Genomic DNA, 27,373 nt, shown 5'->3' on the forward strand with positions numbered 1-27,373 from the left:
GCCTCCCTCCTGGCTGGCCCATCCTTAAGACCTGTTGGGGATCTTTCCTTCCCTTATTTGCATCTTCTCACACCTTGAGTGACCTTAGACCTTAGCGTTCCAGTCTCTACACAGACCTCACCCTCACTGCAGTATCTGTCCCTGCCCATGCTGGCCTCAGCCCATACCCTGCCTGAGGCTGGGCCTGCAGGTCTGGCACCATTGTAAGATTGCACAGGAAAAGGACTTGGTGCTTTCTGAGAGCTTCTGCAGTGTGTGCATGTGGGTGTGCATGTGTGTGTGTACGTGTGGATGCATATGTGTGCATGTGTGTGAGTATGCATGTTTGTGTGCATGTCTGTGTGTACGTATGTGTATTAATCCACCAGTAATCCTAATTTCCATCTCTTTATTTCCTACAGTAAGGGTTCCCTATTTCATTGATTTGAAAAAACCACAGGATCAAGGTTTGAATCACACATATAACTACTACCTGCAGCCAGAGGAAGACGTGACCATTGGAGTCTGGTAAGTGCTGGTGAGCTCTGTAGCCCTTGCAGCAGCAGGAAAAGGCCCTACATGGCTGAGCTGGTGCTGTCTTTAACACTGGCCTCTGAAATGTTGTTCATTTTTATCTTTACCTCTTCCTTTCCTAAAGGAAAGATCTCAGTACATTTGATCCTAATGTTGAGGGATTCAGTGACTTCAAACTCTATTCCCAGGCTTTCAAAACAGCAAAGGCTTTGTGAACAGATTATTATTTTTAGAGAACCTTGTTTCTAGGAAAAACAAAGAAGCTAGAAACAGGATATAAGTGGCCGGCACAGTGGCTCACACTTGTAATCTCAGCACTTTGGGAGGCCGAGGCGGGTGGATCACTTGAGTCCAGGAGTTTGAGACCAGCCTGGGCAACATGGTGAACCTGTCTCTACTAAAAATACAAAAATTAGCCAGGCATGGTGGTGCACGCCTGTAATCCCAGCTACTTGGGAGGCTGAGGCAGGAGAATCACTTGAGCCCAGGAGGAAGAAGTTGCAGTGAGCTGAATTCACGCCACTGCACTCCAGCCTGGGTGACAGAGCAAGACTGTCTCAAAAAAAAAAAAAAAAAAGAATATAAGGGAAGAATCACAAACACTCTTTTGAATATATCTTCCATCCAAGTGTGGTAGCTCACACCTGTAATCCCAGCGCTTTGGCAGGCCGAGACAGGGGGATCACTTGAGATCAGGAGTTCGAGACTAGCCTAAACAACATGGTGAAACCCCGTCTCTGCTGAAAAAAAGTACAAAAATTAGCCGGGCGTGGTGGCATGCACCTGTAGTCCCAGCTACCCGGGAGTTTGAGGCAAGAGAATTGCTTGAACGCAAGAGGCAGAGGCTGCAGTGAGCCGAGATTGTGCCACTGCACTCCAGCCTGGGCAACAGAGGGAGACTCTGTCTCAAAAAAAAAAAAAAAAAAAAAAAAAAAAAAAAATATATATATATATATATATATGTATGTATCTTTTCCAAGAAGTGAAAACAGCTTGATTTCTTTTCACATATAGCTTCGATGATGGTGTTGGCTGTCTTCTAAGTATTTACTTTTTTAAGCCATAAATTTACATTGGACATAAGCCTCGTGACTTCTCTGTGTCTCCTTGGAATACATTTTAATGTTTTCTTCTGTACACAAGTGGTACTTCTGAACAACTGAATTAAAATCGACCAACCTCACTGTGGCATTTCCCTTTTTCTCTGAGAAGTGATCCTGAATCACAGCTTCTGAACAACTGAATTAAAATCGACCAACATCACTGTGGCATTTCCCTTTTTCTCTGAGAAGTGATCCTGAATCACAGCCCCTTTATCTAGCTGAATTTATTTTTCAGTAGCCATAATGTCCCTTTCCACTGTCTCAGAAAACCACTGTGTATGTGAGAAGCTTCTAAATGAAATGCTGTGAGTAGCTTCCCAGTGTGGATGAGAGAACATTCAGACATTTCTAACAGTGGTCCTTGGTAAAGAACATAAAACAAGAAGAGAGATTTTTGTTCTTAGTGGTTGGTGCTGGGATTAAAGTCTTTTGTCACTTCCTGATTTGATTTAATCTAGCATTTACTGACCAACGTGTGACTGTGGGACTCCAGGTTTCTGTCTGAAGTGTGACCTGTTTTGCACAGAGCTGCTGAGTGGGACTTAGCCCTCTTCTTGGTTAATATGAGTCTGTCCTATTGCAGGAGGGTGTTTATGGTGGTAAGACTTAGGCTGGAAGTACTAACAACACCTGCATATATTATCAGTTACCAGAGAAGGTTTTGTTTAGTGATGCTAGTGGCAAGTCTCAAGGCGGTGCCATGCCGTGTGTTGCTGTGTGTTGGTGGGTGTGGCTGCTGTCCACTCTCATGCCCTAGGCAGTCACAATGACAGTGGGCCCTCAGGCAGCAGCAGGCCCAGCTCACCAACTGCCCCCACCATCACTTAATCAGACCCTCCCACCAGCTTCCTGAAAGGAGGGCCTCAAGGCCTAGCGTGAAGCCTGCGGGCCATACCTGGCCATGCCTGGCCATCGCCTGTCTGCTGAGAGGAGAGGCCCAGGAATGGGTTTCTCTGCTGGCTAGGAGTTCCCTGGCTCTTTGTCAGGAACCCAGGTTTGGGGTGGGCTGGCTACTGGAAGCACATCTGCTCCCAGCACCTTCAAAATGTGCCATCGTATCCCTCAAGTTTATAACCGTATGGGAGTGATGATCATAGTGACTAGATCCACCCCACAATGTGATCCTCTTGAACGGATCAGAGCCAGAAGTTAGATGAGATGCTGAAGCTTAAAATCTAGAAAATAAGAAGTTGGCCATTAAATTTTTTTTAAAGATTCTTGTCACTGGTATCCAGAGTGAATTTGAAGAAACTTTACAGAAAAGTGATTAATTTCGACCCTCCCCAGTGATTAACAATATTCGATTTGGCCTGAGTTAAAATTAAACTTAGTATCTCTCTGAAGGAGGGTTTGGCTAGTTAGACCAGCAGCTTCAGAGTGCCCAGCCAGGCGTGGACCATGAGCAGGCCGGGAAGTTGGTGCATACTCGACGTTAGAAATGGCGTCAGCGATGGCCCGGTTTCTAGTCTGGCTCACAAACATTGGTGTTGCTGAATTAGCAAATGTGACAGCATGTACTGTTTAAAATCCATTGTGAGTTAAACTGTGGACAGTTTAAGCATGGGGTTAAGTGGGATGTGGGGCACATATGAGGAAAATGTTATTACTTAGGATGAACTAAGTGCTGCTTCTCTGCCAGGCGTCGGTGGTAACTGGCACATTGCAAGCCTTTGTGGCCCCATAGGAGGCTGGCCTGCCAATCAGGGAACACTCCTGCTGAAGTTATCAGCACCATCCACACAGCCTGCAGTTCTGTAGTTATTGATTCTAGTGATGGGGTTAGTTTTCTACCACCCACCCCCATCTGTTCCCCTGTAGTTAGATGGGGTCTACAGCTCCCTGCTGTCTGGACTTGAGCTGATTAAGTAATACCACATGCAGTCGCCTGGATGAGGACGGAAGGAGCATCTGATCCTGCGCTCCCCTCTGCTTCTGTCTCCAGGCATACCGTCCCCGCAGTCTGGTGGAAGAACGCCCAAGGCAAAGACCAGATGTGGTATGAGGATGCCTTGGCTTCCAGCCACGCTATCATTCTGTACCTGCATGGGAACGCAGGTACCAGGTGAGGGAGAGGAGCCCATCTTCGCTGTGGAGCACGGCTCCTTTTTGGGGTGGGAATGTCCTGGCCCAGTCTGCCAGAAACCAGCAGGGGCTAACCTGCGGCCCCAGAAAATCAGGAGTACTGATCCACTGCAATGAGGGAGAACCTCCCAAGAACAAAGGGAAAGGCAGAGTTCTTAAGGGGTTGAGGGAAGGCCGAGTTTAGGTGAACGTTACATGAAGCAGGGTTCCCACAGGCTGAGGCCAGCAGGACTGTCTTCTGCAGGGACCAAGTGTGGGAAGCTGTGTGCAGACTGTCGCCTATCTGGAACTCCAGCCTGGGTTGGGATGGAGGAGGCTGAGTCTCGGTCAGGGGCTGAGCTCCCCGGCCAGAGGGGCATGTTTTTTTCTCCCTGTTGTAATCGCAAAGGGCACAGTATCTGCTGTTATGTGATTTGGGGAGCAGGTTTCTTGGAGAGTGAGGGCTTTGGGTCCCTCTGAGGAGGGGTCGTGGTGGCACTTGACTGTGGCAGCCTCATGCCCTTGGGAATGGGCGGCTCCAGCTCACTGGCAGCTGGTTTTCCCCATATCTGTCATGCAGCCTGAAGTGACAGGCAGATCTTTGTTACCTGTAAGATAGTTCCAGGTGGCAGACAGGTGAAGCCAGAGCCTGGGCAGCCCTGGAGGAGGAGGCATACTTCCTGGAAAAAAGTGGCAGGTGCTGAGAAGGGGCAGGAGGGAGAGGCTGAATGTACCAGGTGCTGGGGTCCTTGCAGGCCACCCTACAGTGTGGGCTCTCCGCTCACTAACGGGCTGTTGGTGAAGTACATGCGCTTTGTTTGATCAGCCCTGCCCAGTGCTATCTCAGATGCTTTTCCTGAGTGGGCCTAATGGCTTGTCCTTTCCACTGGCTGCCCTGGAGTTGGCCTCCCTGCCTTAAAGGGTGCTCCTTCCACACCATGTGACTGCTGTTCAGAAGAACCTCTGTGGGAGAGCCCAGGGTGGGTGTAGGGGGGATACATTTTCTGAACAAAGCATTGTTTGAAAACCACCAAGGTCTTCGTGTGTGAGAGAGGCAGCCAGGAGCCAGCGCAGAGGCAGACCCAGCACGGAGACAGGGCTGCTGCAGGGCCAGGGCCGAGGTCCACTGTGGCACCAGGGTGTGTCAGGGCTGGGGCCAAACATTTTATAGGCAGAGCCGGCAAGGAGAGCCGTGCTGGGCCCTTCTGGAGGCGAAAGCAGGCCTAGGTGGGTGTCTGCATGGTGGAGCCCTGCAGAGGGCATTGCTGAAAGAGCCCAGCGGCATGGTGCATAAGGCGGTTTCTGTGCCAGGGACGGCGTGTCTAGCTACTGAATCGTGCATGTGCTGCACAGTTTCCTTTCTTCTTTGTCTGGGACAAGCTGCAGCGGGTTTCTCTTCTGCTTTTCAAAGAGCAAGCGGCTACAAACAGCTCTTGCAGCATCTTTTTATAAATGAGAGAACTGTGGTTGGCTGTGAATAAGGTTCAGTTCTGCAGTGCCCATCACATGGTTAAAAAAAAAAAAGAACCTGCCTGTAACTTTAGGTTAGAAAGTGATGCTGTGACTTCAAGGTTTGCTGCCCCCTCCCACTCCTGCAGAGAGTGCCTGGCTGCAGGCCTCACCTGCAGCCATGTTGCCTGCTTTCTTTGTCCTGTGCATCCCAGTGGGGTTTCGCTGGTCTGCGGGATCCACCACACGGGTCTCCCTGAGGTCCAGACCCCCTGGATTCCCAGCAACTGTTACTTTTTTGCTTAATGTAGGAAATTTTAGAAACTTAGGAAAGAGCTACTATGAACTCTTACAGTGATCACTGAAAATATTTTGCAGTGTTTCCTCCTTGTCTTGAAACTTCTTCCTTTATTTTTTATTTTAATTTTTGAGACAGAGTCTCACTCTGTCGCCCAGGCTGGAGTGCAGTGGCGCAATCCTGGCTCACTGCAACCTCAGCCTCCCGGGTTCAAGTGACTCTTCTGCCTCAGCCTCCCGAGTAGCTGGGATTACAGGCACCCACCGCCACACCCAGCTAATTTTTGTATTTTTAGTAGAGACGGGTTTTACCGTTTGACCAGGCTGGTCTCAAACTCCTGAGCTTAAGTGATCCGCCCACCTCGGCCTCCCAAAGTGCTGGGATTCCAGGCATGAGCCACCGGCCTGACCCTTTATATTTTTGTTTCTGCACTTTATTGGATTCCTCCTTCATCTCATCCTGGTCTCCCACCAGCAACACTCCTGCCCCCATACCTGAAATGGTGAAACCGCTCCTGAGGAAGGAGGAGCACAGCTAGGGAGTGTGGAGAGTGTGGACCCGCCCCCCTCCCAGTTGGCCCATGTCCCTGCTGTGGGGTCGGTCCAGGTTAACAGCTGGCCAACAACTGGAAAGAAAGCGGGAAGGGAGCCTAGACAGGCCTCAGACAAGGAAGTACAAATGGGGGTGTGTGTGCCGAGCCCACTTAGTCTCCGTAGCGACATGCACGATGAAGCTGTAGTTGACTGTGAGGGCCAGGAGGCAGCCATTCCTGCACTTCAGGGTCTCTCTGAGGAGATTCTAGGAGCATATCCCATGCGTGGAGCACACACATGTGAAGGGCTGTAAGGCAGGGTGGCCGTGACAGCAAATAGAAGTTAGTGCCAGATGGGAAACAGCCGAGATGACCACAAGAGGCCAGGGCAGCGCAGCTAAGCAGAGTTCTGAAGGTTGGCTGAGACGTGTGGAGCAAGAAGTGAGGGCAGGAGGTGTCCACACAGGCCCTGTTAGAGCACAGCCTCCGTCCACACAGGGTGTCCCTGGCACGGGGAAGCTGGGAGGGGCTGGGGTGTGGTGGATGAGGGCTTGCTGTGTTTCCTTTAGTGTCTTTCTAGTTTGGGACTATAGGTGTGCATTACCTACTGAAAAATAAAAGCAGTCATTAAGAAATCTCCCCAGAGTGCTAAGACTATCTCCCCCTTGGCACAGCACTGCCAGAGGCGCGTGTGGGGCCACTTAGGGGGACCCAAGGAGGAGGTTGCCCTCTTTCCTTGGCCTCTCCCTGGTTTGGGGTACGGAGGACAAGTTGACCTGGGACCCGACTCTGAGAAGATGTGCTCACACCATGTCCTATTTTCTTCTCCAGAGGAGGTGACCACCGCGTGGAGCTTTATAAGGTGAGTGCAGGTGGCACCCACACCTGTTCCCTGGGCTGTTCTTTCCAGGGCAGGAAGTGAAGGGAGTCACCAGACTCACAGCTTGAGAGTTAACTATTGCTGGGCTGTTTCTGTGTGTGAGACAGAGTCCTCCTGCTCTGTTGCCCAGGCTGGAGTGCAGTGGCACGGTCACAGCTCACTGCAGCCTCGACCTCCTGGGCTCAAACTATCCTCCCACTTCAACCTCCTAAAACTGCAGGTGCATGCCACCACCACACCCAGCTAATTTTTGTTGTTTTTTTATAGAAATGAGGTCTCCCTATGTTGCCCAGGCTGGTCTCGAACTCCTGGGCCTCCCACCTTGGCCTCCCGAAGTATTGGGATGACAAGTGTGAGCCACCATGTCTGACCTTTTGTTGGCCTTTTTAACACTGCCTTTGGACGGGTGTGCTGGAAGGTAGGGCCTTAGCTACCTCTGCTGTGACTGCCCATCACACTGCCTCTAGGCCTGGGCCCCAAAATCAGAATGTATGGGCTTAGTAGACCAAGTGCGGATATTGGCAGACTACATAAATGGCATTGGAAATTGTTTTTCAATGTTACATTACTTGTGTATAAAATGAAAAGAGAGGGCCGGGCACAGTGGCTCATGTCTGTAATCCCAGCACTTTGGGAGGCCAAGGTGAGTGGATCACAAGGTCAGGAGTTCAAGATCAGCCTGGCCAAGATGGTGAAACCCAATCTCTACTAAAAATACAAAAAAAATTAGCCAGGTGTGGTGGCAGGCGTCTGTAATCCCAGCTATTCAGGAGGTTGAGGCAGAGAATTGCTTGAACCAGGGAGGCGGAGGTTGCAGTGAGCCAAGATGGCACCACTGCACTCCAGCCTGGGTGACAGAGCGAGACTCCGTCTCAAAAAAAATAAAAAAAGAAAAGAGAAACCAGGTGCCCCAGGTGCTACACTGACTGCCAGATCGCAGGCTCACCCCAGCAGGGGGTGCAGGTGGGATTTGAATCAGCTTCCAGGCACACAGTGGGAGCACCCACAGATCTCCCCACGTCCAGGGGGTGTCTAGGACAGGGCATGCAGACCTTCACTTGTGCTTGGCTGCTTGATTTTGTTCTTCATCTGGTTATCTGGGTCTTGGAGCCGAAGAGCTACTCTTGGAACAGCCTCACTCTCCTCCCTTCAGAGGGCCATCTGCACTGGCCCACAGGACAGAAGGGGATACAGACAGAGGCAGGGGCACAGACAGAGGTAGGGGCACACTCAGCTCTGAGCTATTGGAGGATTTTACCCCTGGAGTAAATTGCATTAAGTCAGGAAAGGTGGGGAGAGTTTGAGAAGTGATTGGTTCTTTCTTTAGGTTTCTGTTAAAAGAAATGATTCACCCTACTGAGGTCAACAGGGCTGGAGCAGGTTGGCTCTGGGTATAGACTCTGCAGTGGCTAGGAGCTGGCAGGGAAGTGCAGGCTGCCCTGGGGAAGCACCCAACTCCCTCCCTGAAGAGGGGAGCTGTGATTCTGGGTGACGTGATGGTGCGGCAGCCTCCCCTGTTGCTCTGGGCACACCCCAGCAAGGGCACAGGAGCGTTGAGTAGTGATCTAAATGAGAGAGGTCAGCTAGTCTGTAGGGATTGAAAAAAAAGTAACAGAAAAAAATTGACAAGAGCTTAAAATCCAAGAAATACTGGGTTGCAGCAAGGTCCTCAGATGGGGTCTCTACACAGTATAGCCCTCCTCCTGGGGGTCTGCCATCACACTGCAGCACCGAGAGCTGTCTGTCCCCGGAGGAGGCCCCCCCAGAGGCTGCCCTGCAGCACGCGTGGAGCTGTGGCCTGGGACCTGGGACCTGCGGGAGTCTGCACCTGGCCCTCTAATTCTAAGCAGGAGGAAGGGGGATCCTTCCCTAGCGTCTAAGCAGCAAGAAGGGAGAGCCTTCCTGTGCTCCCAGGCAGGGATGTCAACAGGTCCAGAAGCAGCAGTTGGCATCTGGGTTTCATAAAACCCAGCCGGGAGTCAGGCAGCATGTCACAGTCTTTATGAAGCTGCCACTACGCACAAGGCACGGGAGGGAAAGTCGGATGAGTTTAGTAAGCGGCAAGCTACCCTCAACACAGACGCTTGGATTTGTTGCCAAAGATGTTTATTTTTCACTTTACAGGTGCTGAGTTCCCTTGGTTACCATGTGGTCACCTTTGACTACAGAGGTGAGATTTCTTTTGCAAGAGCATCTGAGCACATTTCCACTGCTTGCTGGCAGTATCCCATGGGCAGGCCTCACTTGAAGAGGCTTGGAGCAAGGCCAGCACCTGCTTTGGCTGTGCTGTGATGGTGTCCTGGGTCCTGACAAAGCCCCTGATGGAGCTGCTGGGAGAGCCCCTTCTGGTAGGGGAGGCTCAGCACCTGGAGCCCCCAGCAGATGCCCTGTCAGCAACTTTTTTTTTTTTTTTTTTTTTTTTTGGAGATAGGCTCTCACTTTGTCACCCAACCTGGAGTGCAGTAGCATGATCATAGCTCCCTGCAGCCTTGAACTCCTTTGCTCAAGGGATCCTTCTGCCTTAGCCTTTCAAGTAGCTGGGACTATGGGAATGCGACACCACACGCGCTACTTTTTTTTTTTTTTTAGTAGAAATGGGGTATTGCTATGTTGCCTAGGCTAGTCTCAGACTCCTGGCCTCAAACGATCCTCCTGTCTCAGCCTTCCAGAGTGTTGGGATTACAGGCGTGAGTCACTGCACCCAACCTGCAACATTTTAAATTAGAAGATCCTGTCTTTTTTGGACTCACACTGTCTCTGCAGCTGGACGTCAGACACGGTTTATGCTCATCAAAGCTTGTCTTGTTAAAGTTATGAAGACAGTAAGAACTGTTAAGAAAGGCTGAGCACGGTGGTTCACACCTGTAATCCCAGCACTTTGAGAGGCTGAGGCAGGAGGATCACTTGAGGTCAGGAGTTTTTGACCAGCCTGGCCAACATGATGAAACCCCATCTCTACTGAAAATACAAAAATTAACTGGGCATGGTGGCTTGCACCTGTAGTCCCAGCTATTGGGGAGGCTGAGGCAGGAGAAGCGCTGGAACCTGGGAAGCAGAGCTTGCAGTGAGCCAAGATTGCACCACTGCGCTCCAGTCTTGGCGACAGAGCAAGAGTCCATGTCAAAAAAAAAAGAACTGTTAAGAGAGAAGATAGATTCTTCTGCACCTCAGCATTTCTGCTTTTTTGAATGAACCAGGGCTTGCCACTGAACATATCAAGAATCCACAGTTTGATACATACCAAGGACACTATGGCTTAATGGGCAACAGAAATAACTTGGTGTTAACAGTGAACGACTGGTTTGTTTTGGTTTTGGTTTTGGTTTTGCTTTGAGACAGGGTCTCACTCTGTCACCCAGCTGGAGTGCAGTGGTGTGATCTCCGCTCACTGCAACCTCTGCTTCCCAGGTTCAAGTGATCTTCCCAACTCAGCCTCCCTGGTAGTTGGGACCACAGGCACTCACCACTACACCTGGCTAATGTTGTTTTATTTTTTTTAAGAGAGGGTTTCGCCATGTTGCCCGGTCTGGTCTCGAACTACTGGGTTCAGTCAGTCTGCCCACGTTGGCCTCCCAAAGTGTTGGAATTACAAGTGTGAGTGAGCCACTGTGCCTGGCTGAGAGACTGTTTTAAAGTGTAGTCTGGCTGGGCATGGTGGCTCACGCCTGTAATCCCAGCACTTTGGGAGGATTGCTTGAAACCAGGAGTTCGAGATCAGCCTGGGCAACATGGCAAAACTCTACCTCTACTAAAAATACAAAAAAAGTAGCTGAGCATGGTGGCAGGCGCCTGTAATCCAGCTACTCGGGAGGCTGAGGTGGGAGGAAAGCTTGAGCCCAGGAGGTGGAGGTTGCAGTGAGCCAAGATCATGCCACTGCGCTCCAGCCTGGGTGACAGAGCGAGAGCCTGTCTCAAAAATTTCAAAAAGTGTATTCCACCATGTAGTCCTCAGCTGGAGAGATCAAAGAGTTGATGGCAGCATGGCTGGCTGCCTTCACCTCCCGGGGGGGCAGGCGGTATCTCTATCCTCAGACCAAGAGGAGATATGAGGGGGACAGAGGAGAGAGGCTGTCACCCGGATATGGGGGTTGTGTTAATTCTCTCTTGCTGCTGTAACATGTTAGCACAAACAGTGCTTTAAACCAGCACACATGTAGTGTCTTGCAGTTCTGGAGGTCAGAAATTCAGAATCTGCAGCCCCCAGGCTGGAATCAGGGCGGGAGCAAGGCTCTCAGGGAGAATGCCTGGCTGCCCTTTCCAGCCGCCTATGTTCCTTGGCTCACACCTCTTCCGTGATTGAATCCCAGGTCTTCTGGCTCTGACCCTGACTCCTCCCTTTTTCTCTGATGAGGACCCTTGTGGTTATTTTGGGCCCACCCAGCTTGTCCAGGATCACCCCCTTCTCAAGGCCAGCAGTTAGAGCTTTCATTCCTTCCATACCCTTCATTCCCCAGCCATGTGACCCAACACATTCACAAGTGCCAGGGTCGTGGACACTTGTGGGGGCCGCCATGCTGCCTGCCACCCACAGGGAAGAAAGTGTGGGCTGGGATGAAACTCACAGGATGAGGAGTGGGAAGTTGGTGTGCCCTCTCCTTCTCTCTCTGCTGACACGGGTTCTCTTCTGCTGCATGCTAGAGACCTTAGGAGAGGGAGAAGGGGTGGTTTCTTTGCATTCATCTCCCCGCACTTCTGTCAGGAAATGAAATCCCACGCAGCACTTTCTGTTTCAGTTCTCGTGGAGTCTCCACGTTTCTAATTGGCACCAAGACTGCCAGCTCCGTCTCCGACTGTCCCTCTGTCTCTCTCACTGCATCTGCCTCTTTGTCTACATCCCTCTGCCTCCTGTCCCCGTCTCTGTGCCTGTGTCTCTATCCCTGTTAGTCTTCTTGCCTGTCTCTGTGCCTCTCTGTCCCTGTCTCTCAGTCTTCCTGTCTGTCTCTGTCTCCTGTCCCTATCTCTGTTCTTTTCTTTCTGTCTCATGTCCCCATACCCCTGCCTCCCAGCCTGGCCCTGGCCCTCTGCACAGCCTCCTCCCTCCTCTAGTGTCTGAGTCGGGAAACAGCAAGTCCTGCACTAACTGTGGGGTTTGCTTACACTGCACAACCTGCTCTTTCTGACCTTTGTGGTGCTTTCAGATCATCTGATGATGACTCACTGCTGGGCTGCTGGAAAGATAATTGCACTCCATCTTTGCTGGAGACTGGGGGGGGACCCTTGGGAGGTTGTAATTTTGGGGGCAGAGATGGTAGTGTTTTCCATTACGCAAACAAGATGCTAATTAGACCCTAAGGGAAAACAGCCCCTTTCCCCTTCCTGGGTCAGAGTTGCCTTGCACCCAGAAATGCCCTCCCTGTTCTGGGAGCATCCGGACTCCACTCCCTATCCTGCCCCTAACCAAGCCTTCGGCCTTAAGGAGGTTGGTGTCCAGCCAGCGGCCCGGGGGCTGCTCATCTGACCACACCAGCTGCACTGATGCTCGTCGGGGCTCGGAGTGGGACACATGGATGCTGCTGGGGTTGGGGGGAGAAGTGTAGAGCTGAGGATGGTGGTGGCAAAGGCTTCCACTGTCTCAGACCTCACTAGCCTGTCTGTTAAGAAAGAGAGAGGGAGAAGGTGAGCTCACCCCCCTGCACAAGAGGGTGAGGCAAGCCGCAGCCCTGGCCTGAGGATGCTGGTGCCAGCTCTGAAGCTGTGTGATCTGTTGACTCAGCTTGTGGTTAGTTGCCATTCAAATTCGTAGCTCACCAACTTAGTGACCCTGTGAGGGGACGTCTGGTTTGTGCAGTCAGCAGGGGCGGGGCAGGGTTGCTGCTGGGCTGCCTTCCCCAGGGCTGGTGGGGATGTGGGGGTGTGCCCGTTCTCTCCACTGTTTGCTCTGCCCAGTGGCCTGGGTGGGTCTGTGGACTCTGGAAGGGCGGGCTGAGCGGGCCCCTCCCTGTCCCCTCCTGACCCTGGGCTCCCCTGGGGAAGTATGTTTGTCCAGGTTTTGTGAACTGCCTTTGATCTCCCTGTCCTGCCGTTTCTCCCTCCCAGGTTGGGGTGATTCGGTGGGAACGCCATCTGAGCGGGGCATGACCTATGACGCACTCCACGTTTTTGACTGGATCAAAGCAAGAAGTGGTGACAACCCTGTGTACATCTGGGGCCACTCTCTGGGCACTGGGTAAGGGACCCCAGCAGGAGGCAGCCTTTAGTGGGAGCCAGTATTCCTGATGACTCCCATGCCTGGATCTAGAGAGCCCGCCATCCCTGAAAACCCTGTGGCACCATTAGTCCCAATCAGCCTTGCTCCCGTCCCCATGGCAGAGGCAGGAGGGGAAGTTCCAAAGATACTCCAAAGGATTTGAGTTCCTCATCCAGAAAGTAGTTCAGGACAGACATAGGCCGTGGAGGTCGAGGCGTCTCCGCAGGGAGACTTGGCCCTGAGGAAGATGCGTCTTCAGAGCTGGGGGAGGGCACAGTGGGTGGTTTGCTTCTCACAGAGGCCCGGACAGGAGGTACTTCCTCACACCCTTTGTGGGCAGCCTGAGTCATCTCTGCTGATGCGAGGTCCACAGTCTCTGCGGGAACCGTTGCTCTCGGCCCCCGTCCCCAGACCTTCACTGCCATTCCCTTTCTGCTGCCTTTCCCTTCGGGGCAGCCCATTCTCCCAGCGCCTGAATGGCCTCTTGCAGGCTGGGAAGCATCCAGGAGAGGAGTGGGTGGGGGGCACTGGCCATCCTTTTGTCCGTCTGCATGGTCTGCCAGGTGTGGTCCTGGGATGGCGAGAGGCACTGGGTGTGGTGGCTCCAGTAGAGGTGCAGCCAGATGCTGGCCACCCCCACCCGACAGGCGGCCTTGCCAATGGGAGGGCATGGGCAGTGAGAGGCAGCAGGACACACCTTGGGGACAAGGAGACTGGCTGTGGGTACAACCCTCATTGCAGGGGTCACCTGTGGTAGGGCAGTCAGGTCACCCCCAGTGCTAGAGGAATCTCCATTTCCCCCACTCTGTCCTCAAACTCCAGTAGCTCCACAGACCCCATGGCTCCTCTGAGCACTTTCCAGCATAAGGCCCATATCATCTCAAACAATTTTATCATAACTCAACTAAGCTGTTTTTCTTTTTTCCTAGTGTGGCGACAAATCTGGTGCGGCGTCTCTGTGAGCGAGGTGAGTGCCTTGGGCCCCATCCGTGGCCGTGAGCATTCAGGGTGCTCCCCAGTCCCGGCCCTGCTGCAAGTGCTCAGCATCTTCACGGAGCAGCATGAGCTGGGCATTCTGGGGGCCCCGGGGCTGACCAGGCCGCCCTTCCCATGATACACCTGAGAAGCTAGGAGCCTCACACAGGCCTGGCCCCAGAGAGGCTGCATCAGCAAGTCTGCTTTTTAGGAGTGACCAGAGCCATCTCCAGCGCGCCGCGGGTGCCCCTGGAGCTATCTGAGGCGTGCCAAGGTGGATGCCTTGGGGGAGGCCCTGTGGTCTCCCTGTGCTTTCTGGGAGCCCCTCAGAGCCCCACAGGGCAGGTGTATGTCACTGGCTTCATGCCCACCTCTCAGTTCCCTGTTTGTTTATCTAGAGACGCCTCCAGATGCCCTTATATTGGAATCTCCATTCACTAATATCCGCGAAGAAGCTAAGAGCCATCCATTTTCAGTGGCAAGTACATATTTTATTAAAAATTGACTTCTCATTATTAAGATAATTATAGAAATAACTCATTATTAAGATAATTGTAGAAATAATAATTATAGGATAGGTTATGATTATTAAAAATTATTTAAATATGCTAATGAACACAGATTTCATTAAAAATTAATACTAGTTTTGGCCACAGAACTGCCTGAGAAGTTTGTAACCTGTAGCCAGGTGAAATGACAGGTCATAGTTGGGTCATGTGAGGGCAGCGAGGCCCAGTGGAGGCCGGGTCCATGTGGTGTCATTGACTGCATTATATTGACAGCCCTGCCTTCCCGCTCAGGAGTGGAGCTGGGGGTGCCCCCCTCTCTGTGTATGAGGATAGTGCTTGGGGGGCTGACCTCTGTGGACCAGGGAGTCTGGCCTCCCACTTGTATCTTGGGGAAAGGCCTGGGTGAACCCCAGTGGGAATTCTGGGTAAGCCAGGCCCTACCCAACCTGTGCCCTCCCCAGCTGGGAATGGAACCTTGGACCTTCTCTTAAAACCTAGCCAGTTATTTTCCCCTCCTTCTCGCTCTGGTTTGTGGTCCTCGTGCTCCCCACTGGCCATGGATTCTTGGGCCTGTGTCAGCCCATCCTGGCCTCATGCTGTTCTGTTACCGACCAGAAGAGCCTTTTATCTTATCTTACTTTTTGGTGCTGCTTTTCTTAAATTGTGTGAGGAAACTGTCCATAGACCCCATTTTCTCAGGGGTGGCGGCCCTGGTGTCTGCGGGAAGACTGGTTTCTGGGCTGGATTCCGCCCTGGCTGGGAGGTGCGGGAACACCATTTGCAGCGCAGCCCCTGCCATGCCAGTCTGTGGGGCCTGTCAGGTGATTCTTCTGTCCCTAGCAGCAAAGCCAGGACACGGCCAGGGCAGAAGGTGCCAGGGCACAGCTCTGATGGCCCCTTGGCAATGTCACCCCTGCTCCCTTAGGTAGGGTAGTTATGGGCAACGCCTTGTAGATTCCTGAACTTAAACTGTCTGCACCCTTGACCTTTGCCTGGATATCTTAACCAACACTTCTGAAAATGATTTCCATCTTGTCTCCAGATATATCGATATTTCCCTGGGTTTGACTGGTTCTTCCTTGATCCTATTACAAGCAGTGGAATTAAATTTGCAAATGACGAAAAGTGAGTACTATGGGATAGGAACTAATTTTCCTATTTAGAAAAACTCTGAGAACCCTTGGATGAGCCTCTTTAGTCACAGTAATCAAATAGGATGGAATTCAGAGTATTTAGGGTCATTCTCTAGACCGTGGTTCATACCTGTAATCCCAGCACTTTGGGAAGCTGAGGAAGGGAGATTGCTTGAGCCTAGGAGTTTGAGACCAGCCTGGGCAAAATAGCAGGACCCTGTCTCTACAAAAAATCCAAAAATTGGCCAGGTATGGTGGTGTCATGTACCTGTGGTCCCAGCTACATGGGAGGCTGAGTTAGGAGGATCACCTGAGCCTGGGGATGTCAAGGCTGCAGAGAACCGTGATTGCACCACTGTACGCCAGCCTGGCTGACAGAGAAAGAAATAAGAAATCTGAAAAGATCATAGAAGTAAAGCAATATTAAAATAATACTTAGTTTTTGTCCATATAGTTTTTGTTTTTTTTTTTTTTTTTTTGAGATAGAGTCTTACTCTGTCACCCAGGCTGGAGTGCAGTGGTGCAATCCGCTCACTGCAAGCTCTGCTGCCTCCCAGGTTCACGCTATTCTCGTGCCTCAGCCTCCCGAGAAACTGGGACTACAGGCGCCCGCCACCACGGCCGGCTAATTTTTTTTTGTATTTTTAGTAGAGACAGGGTTTCACCGTGTTTGCCAGGATGGTCTCGATCTCCTGACCTGGTGATCCGCCTGTCTCGGCCTCCCAAAGTGCTGGGATTACAGGTGTGAGCCACCGCGCCCGGCCCCATATAGTTGTTTTATTTCAAAATGGTTTGTGACAGCCAAAACACATATTAAAACAGTGATATTAACTGGTTGGTCTTTCTTTCTTTCTTTTCTTTCCCTCTTTTTTTTGAGACGGAGTCTCGCTGTGTCGCCTGGGCTGGAGTGCAGTGGCGGGATCTGCAAGCTCCGCCTCCCGGGTTTACGCCATTCTCCTGCCTCAGCCTCCCGTAGCTGGGACTACAGGCGCCCGCCACCTCGCCCGGCTAGTTTTTTGTATTTTTTAGTAGAGACGGGGTTTCACAGTGTTAGCCAGGATGGTCTCGATCTCCTGACCTCGTGATCCGCCCGTCTTGGCCTCCCAAAGTGCTGGGATTACAGGCTTGAGCCACCGCGCCCGGCCTCTTTCCCTCTTTCTCTCCCTCTCCCTCTTCCTCTCCCTCTTCCTCTCCCTCTCCCTCTCCCCCCCTCCCTCCCTCCCTTCTTCTTTCTTGACAGAGTCTTGCTGTGTCACCCAGACTGTAGTGCAATGGCGTGATCTCGGCTCACTGCAATCTCTACCTCCCAGATTCAAGTGATTCTCCCTCCCGAGTAGCTGGGATTACAGGCACCCACCATCATGCCCCACTAATTTTTTGTATTTTTGTAGAGACAGGGTTTCACCATGTTGGCCAGGCTGATCTCGAACTCCTGATCTCAGGTGATCTCCCTGCCTTGGCCTCCCAAAGTGCTGGGATTACAGGCGTGAGCCACTGTGCCCGGCTGATAACTAACTTATTCAGAAAGTGACTTTGCCTCAGCCATTTGATTTGTGTTTGGTTATAGAAAAATATTACAAAGTTTATTGTTAAAAATCTATTAGGTAGGCCGGGCGCGGTGGCTCAAGCCTGTAATCCCAGCACTTTGGGAGGCCGAGACGGGCGGATCACGAGGTCAGGAGATCAAGACCATCCTGGCTAACATGGTGAAACCCTGTCTCTACTAAAAAAATACAAAAAACTAGCTGGGCGAGGTGGCGGCGCCTGTAGTCCCAGCTACTCGGGAGGCTGAGGCAGGAAAATGGCATAAACCCGGGAGGCAGAGCTTGCAGTGAGCTGAGATCCGGCCACTGCACTCCAGCCTGGGCGACAGAGCGAGACTCCGTCTAAAAAAAAAAAAAAAATCTATTAGGTAAACCAAAAGTTAACTATTCTAATTAAGGGTTCTTTTTTTAAACCTTTTTCAGATTGTATTGACATTGTCTTTGTGACATTTTTATATCATGGATTTTGATTTCTTTAAAAAAGAGGGAAAGTAGGCTGGGCACGGTGGCTTAACGCCTGTAATCCCAGCACTTTGGGAGGCTGAGGTGAGTGGATCACAAGGTCAGGAGATCAAGACCATCCTGGCTAACACAGTGAAACCCTGTCTCTACTAAAAATACAAAAATTAGCCGGGTGTGGTGTCTTGCGCCTGTAATCCCAGCTAATCAGGAGGCTGAGGCAGGAGAATCACTTGAACCCGGGAGATGGAGGTTGCAGTGAGCCGAGATGGCGCCACTGCACTTCAGCCTGGGCCACAGAGCGAGACTCTGTGTCAAAGAAAAAAGAGGGAAAGTAAAACACCCTATAAATATTTAATTTAATTTGAAACAGAATATTGGAAAAAAAAAGGAGTATTTTTTCCCCTCAAGTATGTTTTGCTTCTAAAAATAAAAATAGAACAAATTAAAAGTTGAGCAAATATTTTAAGCAACAAACTGTGCTTGTTTGTAAATATTACTGTTTTGGAACTTGAAAAAGAATTATCCAGGCTGGGCGCGGTGGCTCACGCCTGTAATCCCAGCACTTTGAGAGGCTGACACAGGTGGATCACCTGAGGTCAGGAGTTCGAGATCACCCTAACATGGTGAACCCCAGCTCAACTGAAAATACAAAATTAGTTGGGCGTGGTGGCGCATGCCTGTAATCCCGGCTACTTGGGAGGCTGAGGCAGGAGAATCGCTTGAACCCGGGAGGCAGAGGTTGCTGTGAGCCAAGATCATGCCATTGCACTCCAGCCTGGGCAACAAGAGCGAAACTCCGTCTCAAAAAAAAAAAAAAAAAAAAAAAAACCAAAAGAAAAGAAAAAGAATTATCTGAATGAACTGGATTCCTTCTTTAAAAACAAGGTTTCGGCTGGGTGTGGTGGCTCACCACTGTAATCCCAACATTTTGGGAGGCTGAGGCAGGCAGATCACGAGGTCAGGAGTTTGAGACCATCCTGGCCAATATGGTGAATCCCTGTCTCTACTAAAATACAAAACAATGAGCCGGGCGTGGTGGTGCACACCTGTAGTCCCAGTTACTCGGGGGGCTGAAGCACGAGGCAGAGGTTGCAGTGAACTGAGATTGCACCGCTGCACTCCAGCCTGGCGAAAGAGCAAGACTTGTCTCAAAAAAAATAAAACAAACAAAGCAAGTTTGACCCTGGGTGAGACCCCCAGCCTCAGCTCACTGGAAGTCAGGGGCACAGCTCTGAGGGCCGGAGGGGCTTTCCTGAGCTCAGGTGGGCCTTGGGCCGGGAAATCCCAAGTACTGCCGCTTCCTTCAGAGCCTCTGGTCAGAGGGAGGCTCTGACCAGAGCCTCATCATTTTCGCACATCAGAAAAGCCTTACTGGGAAGCAAGAGTGTGTGCCTCCTGCCAGCAGCAGCGACAGGGAGGGGGCTCCCCACCAGGTCCTGCTCCAGGTGCCAGGAGTGCGCCAGCGCTGCCCTCATGGAGCACACATCCCTGTTGGGGATAAAGGAGACTTGGGTCAGGTGCACCTCAGTGAGGGCCACACAGGACAGCCCAGGCTCCGCCGGTCCTGGCAGCCCATGCTTCTGTTATGTGGTTTGCTGAAGGATTTGGATCTATCAAACCTACTGAAAATCCTAAATCACTTCTAAATGTTCAGAGTTGGAGTGACCATAAATGTCACTTACACAAAGATAAATTAGAGGACATTGACTTTTTTTTACCAGCAGATTCCTAGTAACATTCATTTACACTAAGTTTCTTGGCCCACCTGAATTATTCAGCTTAAAAATAATTGTTTTGTGACTTTTAAAGAATACATATGGTGGAAAAATAATCATTTTCAATTTTTAGAAGACATTCCCGGGGCCAGTTATATAGCTGTGATTGACACCTGTCATCTAGCTGGAATAGATGTTCATAGAGACAATGAAGAGTTAACTTTCGGTTGTCTAGTAAAAAGAAATCCAGCAGAAATCGGACTGTTCCGTGAAACACACCCTGAACCCAGATCCCTGCCACGTTCAGAGGGTCTGGGCAACTCTGTCCTTTCCTGGTCTTGGCCTAGCCCCTTTTCCCTCCCACAGTGTGAAGCACATCTCCTGTCCCCTACTCATCCTGCACGCTGAGGACGACCCGGTGGTGCCCTTCCAGCTTGGCAGAAAGGTGGGTCCTGGCCTCTGGCTCTGGTGTAGCTGGCATCTTGCATCTTGCCCACTGATGCTGTCTCCAAGAACTATGAAAAATAAGCAGATAGTTCCCAGTCCTCACACAGGGGTTCTCAGGGCAGGCTGCCTGTGTTATCAGAGCCCAGGCCAACCTGGCACTCGGCTGGAAGGGCTCATCAGTTACGGGCTGAAGGCAAAGAACCCCTTGATGAGGATCTGCCAAGCCCATTGCAGGGGTCACAGTCAAAATTGATACAGAAATTTCTAGCCTGTTTCCTTGCCTTTGGAATTGCACTGATATCAGAACCAGACCATGTTTTCTGTGGGGCCTCAGTGTTTGCTTTTGCTGAATTTGCTTTGACTGCCAGCAAGTTGGATTGGATTTGTGGCTCAGAGTAGGGTAAGAGAACGCAGCCTGGGTCTTGGTAATGGTAGGGCAGGGTAAACTAGTTGGGTGTGTGCAGGCCTCGTCCACGGATTCAGCCCAGGGCTGGGAGCACTTTCTGCTCTGACAGCCCCCAGGCAGTGAGGCTGCATAAGGCACACAGATGATGGAGCCATACAGGGTAGGGGCAGGATGCAGAGCTGCCCAGCAGCGTACAGCTCAGGCCCACCCACCCTTGCCGACATGGGAGGGAGGGGGCTGAGATGGGCACATCAAGCCCATCTTAGCTAAGCCTGAGGCACATACCCTTTGTCCCAGCTCCCTAAGACTGTGCCATCCCTGCCATCAGAGCCTCCCAGGCACCTGGTCTGGCCCATCCACCTAGCCACTCCCCAAAGGAAGGGCAGTCTGGAAGGTGTGAGGACAGTATCTTGAGTGGTGTGTGTGCCAAGGAGCCAAGCCTGGGGCCTGGCTCCTGCCAGCCCACCCCTGGGCCTCCTGGTTGTGACTGGCTGTGGCAACAAGCAGTGTATGTGGGACTCTGGACTGGTTTCTATTGAAGGGGAGGCTGCCAAGCTGATGTTCCTCAGGCTGGGACCCCCATGCCAGGCCACTGCCTCAGTCTCTGACCCCTTTCTCTCCCCAGCTCTATAGCATCGCTGCACCAGCTCGAAGCTTCCGAGACTTCAAAGTTCAGTTTGTGCCCTTTCATTCAGACCTTGGCTACAGGCACAAATACATTTACAAGAGCCCTGAGCTGCCACGGATACTGAGGTGAGACATTCTCTTCCCACCCAGGGGCTTCGTCTGGGCAGCAGTGGCTCACATCTAAGCATGCAGCAGGTGGCAGCTGCTGAAGCTGCTCGGGGGGCCTCAGTGGGGCCAAGAGTCACAGTGATTTGGGAGCCTTCCATTTCCTTGGCAGAGGGGTGTGAGGGAGTGCCTCTCTCCCGCTCCAGAACTGTTCCCATGATCATGCAGGGTAAGCCGCCTCCCTGTTGTACAGGATGTACAGACTCACACAGACCCACACAGAGGGGCACACGTGCTCACAGGTGGCCACACATTTGAGAGCACTCAGACACAGACACCCCAGATGCTCGCAGACCTCAGATCTCTTCCACACACCTCTCAGATGTACATGCTGCTCCTGGGCCAGCTCCTCAAAAGCCTGTTTGTCCCCAGCTGCTTCCTGAAGGGACGCTGTGTTCCTGACTGCCCTGCACTGGCAGGACATGGGCGCCAGCCCAGAGAGCCATGAGTACCTACCTGGGCCTAAGTGCAGAGCCCAAGCCTGAGGGTGAGGCCTTGGCAGTAGTGACAAGGGCAGCGTGTGGAACGGACCAACCCCCAGCCTTCTCTGTACTGCCCTGGGCCCTATGCAGGTTGCTGCCCAGACTTGCCTACCTGCCTGTCAGAGGACACAGGCTCCACCCCACCTTCTGGCTGGTGTGGCCTTGGGCAAGATGCTAACCCTCCCTGTGCATGGGACAAGGCTTCCGAGCCCAAGAGGGCATGTGGTACTTCGACCCTGAGCACTGGACCCATGGAGGAGCTGCTGCTAATGGTGATAGGGTTTTTTGTTGTGTCGTGCCAGTCGGCTCCAAGAAGTAGGTCAAGGTGCCAGTTTCTCCCAGAAGGGGACTGAAATTGGTGGCCTGAATTGCCTCCCAGTGCTGTATATCCTATGAGTAATTCTACTGCAAACTTCTGCTTTTCTCCAGCCGCCTTTGGAAGTTCCAGAGGCAAAGCTGTGTCCCTTTAGCGGTTTGCCATTCCTGGGCACAGGGACCTGGGTTGCTGAGGGGACAGTGGGCTCAAAGAGTATGGGTTTGCTTTGCGGTTATAATTTTCCCCATTATAAAAGGAAGATTATAGAAAATTTAGACCAGAGAATAGCTCTAAAGTTGAGGGTCAAGAATCAGAGGCCTTGTGTCCGTGCCTGTGTGTTGGCCTTTGACTTGGCACCGTGCTGCTTGCGCCCTGCCTAACTCACTGAATGCTGCTCTGGGCTACAGCGAGTCCTCACAGGGCTCTTGGCTGCCTCCTCTCTGCACAGCCTCTGCTTCCTTAGATAGCAATGTGAGGACTGGGGAGAAGTATCTTTGCTCAAATCTGAGCTCACATGATTGGCTCCTGATTGTCCTGTGGTCTAGGGAATTCCTGGGGAAGTCGGAGCCTGAGCACCAGCACTGAGCCTGGCTGGGGGAAGGAAACATGAAGACCTCTGCCCTCCTCCCATTTTCCTCCAGTCAGCAGCCCGGCATCCTGGAGCCCCGGGGGGCCAGCACCTGCAATGCTCAGGAGCCCAACTTGCACCTGGAGAGGACTCAGATGCCAGGTGGGGAGGACCCTGCAGGCCTGCAGTGCCCGGAGGCCTGAGCATGGCTCTGTGTGGAAAGCGTGGGTGGCAGGCATGTGGCTCTCCTTGCCGCTACGCAACCTGAGATCTTGTTGGGAGACTTATTGACAGCAGGCAGCCATCACTGCCTGGTTGATGCTGCACTGAGCTGGGCAGGGGGAGTCTGGGCAGGGGACTCTTAGGGCTCAGGACTATGCTGAGCTTTTCCGCACCACCCACAGAGAACATGGGGTCCAGGTTCTTTCTGCCCCTTCCCAGCACATGCAGAATGACTCCAGTGGTTCCATCGTCCCCTTGCCCTGTGTACCTGCTTGCCTTCCTCGGCTGCCCTGCCTCCTCTGGGCTGGCCCACTCACCCACAGTGGAGGTGCCCAGGATCTGTACTTTCTCCCCTTTCACCCACCTGTACGCCTAACCTGGCCTTAGATTGAGCTTTATTTAATAATAAAATTGTGGTGGTGGTCCTTTTGTCTCTCTGCAGCGCGAGAAGGGTCAATGTTGCCTCCTGCCCCGCACACTCTCAAAGCCCCAGAGCCACCCACAGCCCCAGCCAGGCTCAGAGCTCAGCCTCTAGCCGCTTTGGAGCCACTCCATGACTCAGCCTCGGGCTATGAAATTTCCATTCCCAGCAGCTCAGAAATTTGTCAGGAGTAGGAAGTTTTGTTCGCCTGCCCACCCCTTTCTCCAGGTTGCAGGCCCAGCATCAGCAGCTGTGGGCTGCCAGGGAGCCCAGAGGTCCTTGCGGTTACACTCCCTCTTCGCTGGGGTACCCTGAGCTACCTACAGTGGCTCTCAAATCTAGAGAACTCTTTTCCTACACAGGGGAGCAGCTGAGTAGACATTCCTCCTGAGGTCAGTCATGAAAACGCTGGCCCCCTTCCTGGCAAGGGTATGCCCTGGCTCCTAGTCTTTAATTAGGGTTTCATTTCTGTTCTGCCCACCCATGGCCCCAGAGACACCACCTGCCCCTGGGTTGGGATCTCCCTGTACGGCCATCTGAGCCGGGAACCCACATTGGCATCCCAGACTGTCTCTGTGAGGCTATAGGAACCCCTAGGGGAGCCAGGCAGCCCCTTCTTTAAGACGCAGGTCGACTCCAGCACAGAGCCCGAGGCTGCTCTCCTGGCCTTGTCCCGCACTGTGGGTCCTGACCACGAAGCAGAGGCGACCTGCTCTACCTGGGCTGCCCTTCATCTTTTCCTCATTTTTTTGTCCATGTAAGCTACTTTGGATCCTTGGCTGGGGGACTGCGGCAAGATACAAACTAACAATACAAGCTCCTAGTGGGTGTTTTCTGTTTTTTGAGACAGTCTCACTCTGTTGCCCAGGCTGGAGTGCAGTGGCACAATCATAGCTCACAGCAACTTCCACCTCCTGGGCTCAAGCAGTTCTCCCACCTCAGCCTCCCACGTAGGTGGGACTACAGGCACATGCCACCATGCCCAGCTAATTCTTGTATGTTTTGTAAAGATGGGGTTTTGCCACGTTGCCCAGGCTGGTCTCGAACTCCTGAGCAATCCTCCTGCCTTGGTCTGTCAAAGTGCTGGGATTACAGGCATGAGCCATTGCACCCAGCCAAGCTGCTAGTGTTTTTTACAAAACTGACAGATGCAGATCAGAGTGAGATGGGTGCACTGTGTGGCAGCTGCTCCACCATCACCTGTCAGCTCATTACATCCAAGTGCCCTACCCAGGGCTGCTGAGCTCCGTTGTCCAAGCAACTAATCCCTGGGAGAGAACCCCACAGACCTGGGGAGGCAGACTCCCAGGGCACCATCTTGGTGCCGCCCACCCAGGTGCATGGTGGGTGTGGGGATGAGGACAACGTGGCAGCACCAAGCCCTGCACGAGCAGGTCTCGGGCCAAGGATGCCCACGGCACTCTGGCATCCCAGTTTTTTGGGTCTTCAGGGTAGCACTGAGCCCTAGGCTCGTTTCTCCCGATTTCTTCATCTGCAGCTGTACAATTGAGGGGGATGTTTTGGTCCCCAGGGCCAGGAGTGGGAGACAAAAGCCGCAGGTGCAAAGGGACCAGCACAAGTCACACCAGAAAGGCCAGTGTTTCTTATCCCCAGATAGCATGTTTAGTAATGGCTGGATTTGATAGGATTTTAAGAAAATAGCTAGCTTGGTCAGAAACAGTGGTTCAACAACTGTAATCCCAGCACTTCGGGAGGCTGAGGTGGGTGGATCACCTGAGGTCAGGAGTTTGAGACCAGCCTGGCAAACATGGCGAAACTAAAAATACAAAAATTACCCAGGTGTGGTGGGCGCCTGTAATCCCAGCTACTCAGGAGGCTGAGGCAGAATTGCTTGAACCCAGGAGGTGGAGGTTGCAGTGAGCCAAGACCACACCATTGCACTCCAGCCTGGGCAACAAAAGCAAAACTCCATCTCAAAAAAAAAAAAAGCTAGCTGTTCAGGCACACATGGCCCCAGGTCCTGCACCTCGTGGAGATGCAAACTTTTCTGCCCTCAATCCCAGAATGATGGGGTATAATTCAGCCCCAGCTCTAGTTTCAGAGGGAGAACCTGCAGCCCACTTGCAGGTCTCATCGCTGCACTGGCACCACCCTGGGCCTCAGGCCTATGTTCTCTGCTTCCCACAGCCTCACAATACCACCTGCAGTTAGTGAAACACAGACCCCACATCAGCCAACCACAGCCACAAAGGTTTAATCAGTTTATCTCACAAGTCAGGAACAATGAGGGGCACAGTGGTGGTCAGGGTGGTGGCCCCAGTGACCAGCTCAGGGAGTATGGCCTCCTCCACACAGCCACTGCCTGGGACAGATGCTATCAGGGCACGACCATGGCCCAGCACTTGCCCCACTCAATAAACGGCTGTAGTGCTCTGGTGGGCTGTGCAACGCGCGCAGATCCTCCTGGTGGGCACTGGAGGCCAGGGTGAAAAAGGGCCTTCCTGCAGCCCAGATCCAGCATGCAAGGTGCTAGATTTCTTAGCAGTTCCACAGGGAAGGACAGTAGCCTGTTCCCTGCTCTCTCTCTCGGGCAATGGGAGGCAGGCTGGCAGCCTTGGGGAGGGGCAAAGCTGTGAGGGGCTCACCCCCACTTCCCAGTGCCAGGCCTGGTGTCCACGCAGAGCAGAAATGGGTTCTTCTGGGACCACTGGTCCTTCCAGACGAGGCTGTGGCACTGGTGGAAAGGGAGGGAGAATGGAGCCTGGCTCTTGTGTGTACAACAGGAAATGCACATCAGGACACAGCGGGAGTCAGAGGGCACAGACCTGCCCCCAGCCAGACAGAAAATGGGCCTCCCCAAGCACAAAAGTGACCAAGTACAATTTTCAGTTGCTAAAACAAGACTAGTTTCATTTCCATGTGTAGTTATTTTCTCTTTTGAATAAGCAAAACCAAGCTAAGCTGCATCAGCCAACTTCATCTTGACCAAGACCTGAGACAGCAGACACAAGCACCCACTCCAGTGTACCCCTCAGTCACCCGAGTTCCAAGCACCCACACAATGCCCAGGATGGCTACAAAGGGAAAGCCCCATCTGGGTCCATGACCCATATACCAGGTGCAGAGCCAGGACAGAGGGCAGAGGGCTGTGAAGGCAATACCTGGAGGATCCGACCCCTCCCAGCATGGCCAGGAGGCAGAGCTGGGCAGGGTGACTGGGGCCACATGGGGCTTGGCCCTTCCCTGTGGCTGGCCGCCCAGATGCTGCAGTAATACGTCCCCAGGCTTCACTACAGTCACTGGCCCAGACCCCAGAATCCAGAGGCTCAACACTAAAGATATCGGCTAATACATAGCAAGATGCGTGCAAAGTTCTAGGGAGCCCAGCAGGCGACTTCACCTGCCACCCACTCTGGTACTGTCGACTCTGCACAAACCTCCCCTTTGTACTGTCAACTCTGGCTTCCTTTACAAGAAACTAGGAGCACTTCTAGCACATTCCTTCCTTGCCCTGCTCTCTCAAAACCACCCTGACCCCCACGGCTCCTCCTGCAAACATGGTACTCAGAAAAGCAGGGACCACCAGCGGCTGGCAAAGTGCTTGGGGGGAAAAGGAGGTGCAAAGTCAGCAAGAAAACAAAAGCCCGCTGGTCCCGCCAAGGCAGGGTGCGCCTAGTCCCGGGGAATGTTGGGGGGCGGGATCTGCAGGTCGGAGGGCTCCACGCCCCAGATCTCCCGTGCATACTCCGTGATAGTCCGGTCACTGGAGAACTTGCCCGAGCAGGCGATATTCCTGATGACCTTCTTGGTCCACCCCTTGGGGTTCTGCAGGGAAGGAGATGAAATTAGTCTCTGGTGTCACAGGGCTAGGGGCTGCTAACAGCATGGGATTCCAGAACTTTAGGACTGTTTCCAAATGAGCTCTGAGCCTTGGGGCTGTCCACTGGAAGAGGAGGACATTACATTACATTACATTACAGGAATCAATGGTTCGTTGAAAAGGGGACCCCACAGACCAGGAAAGCTACCATATACCTAGATACAGGAAGCAAGGAGCTGGAGAGAAGGTCCCAGCCTTGAAAATTCCTGCTAGGGCATGGCCCCCAAGACGATGATAGGGATAGCACCAGGTAAGAACTGTCCAGGCAGGGGCCAGGTGCAGTGGCTCATGCCTGCAATCCCAGCACTTTGGAGGCCAAGGCGGGCGGATCACAAGGTCAGGAGATCGAGACCATCCTGGCTAACACGGTGAAACCCCAGCTCTACTAAAAATACAAAAAATTTGCCGGTTGTGGTGGCGGGCGCCTATAGTCCCAGCTACTCAGGAGGCTGAGGCAGGAGAAAGGCGTGAACCTTGGAGGCGGAGTTTGCAGTGAGCCGAGATCGCACCACTGCAC

At 52.5% G+C, this 27,373-nt stretch overlaps 2 protein-coding genes across 4 annotated transcripts in view; one reads left to right on the plus strand and one right to left on the minus strand.

Annotated features, from left to right (window-relative positions):
* The window catches only part of ABHD12 (abhydrolase domain containing 12), a 93,666-nt gene that overhangs the window by 64,901 nt on the left and 1,392 nt on the right, over positions 1-27,373 (plus strand). Inside the window, exons 3-13 of one of the 3 annotated variants that reach the window (XM_030913881.1) lie at positions 402-507; positions 3,559-3,678; positions 6,788-6,818; positions 8,961-9,006; positions 12,873-13,002; positions 13,953-13,990; positions 14,397-14,476; positions 15,550-15,632; positions 19,728-19,806; positions 20,840-20,967; positions 21,579-22,342. In XM_030913881.1, the coding sequence (XP_030769741.1) occupies positions 402-507; positions 3,559-3,678; positions 6,788-6,818; positions 8,961-9,006; positions 12,873-13,002; positions 13,953-13,990; positions 14,397-14,476; positions 15,550-15,632; positions 19,728-19,806; positions 20,840-20,967; positions 21,579-21,666 (929 nt within the window). In that variant the 3' untranslated portion in view covers positions 21,667-22,342. The other 2 variants (XM_030913882.1, XM_030913883.1) reach the window with 2 other exon arrangements.
* The window catches only part of PYGB (glycogen phosphorylase B), a 60,112-nt gene continuing 57,944 nt past the window's right edge, over positions 25,206-27,373 (minus strand). The window contains exon 20 of the mRNA XM_010361538.2: positions 25,206-26,801. Coding sequence (XP_010359840.1) covers positions 26,649-26,801 — 153 coding nt within the window. The 3' untranslated portion in view covers positions 25,206-26,648. The remainder of the gene's footprint in view (positions 26,802-27,373) is intronic.

Source organism: Rhinopithecus roxellana, chromosome 13 (assembly GCF_007565055.1).
Source record: "Rhinopithecus roxellana isolate Shanxi Qingling chromosome 13, ASM756505v1, whole genome shotgun sequence".
In the NCBI taxonomy this organism is placed as follows: domain Eukaryota; kingdom Metazoa; phylum Chordata; class Mammalia; order Primates; family Cercopithecidae; genus Rhinopithecus; species Rhinopithecus roxellana.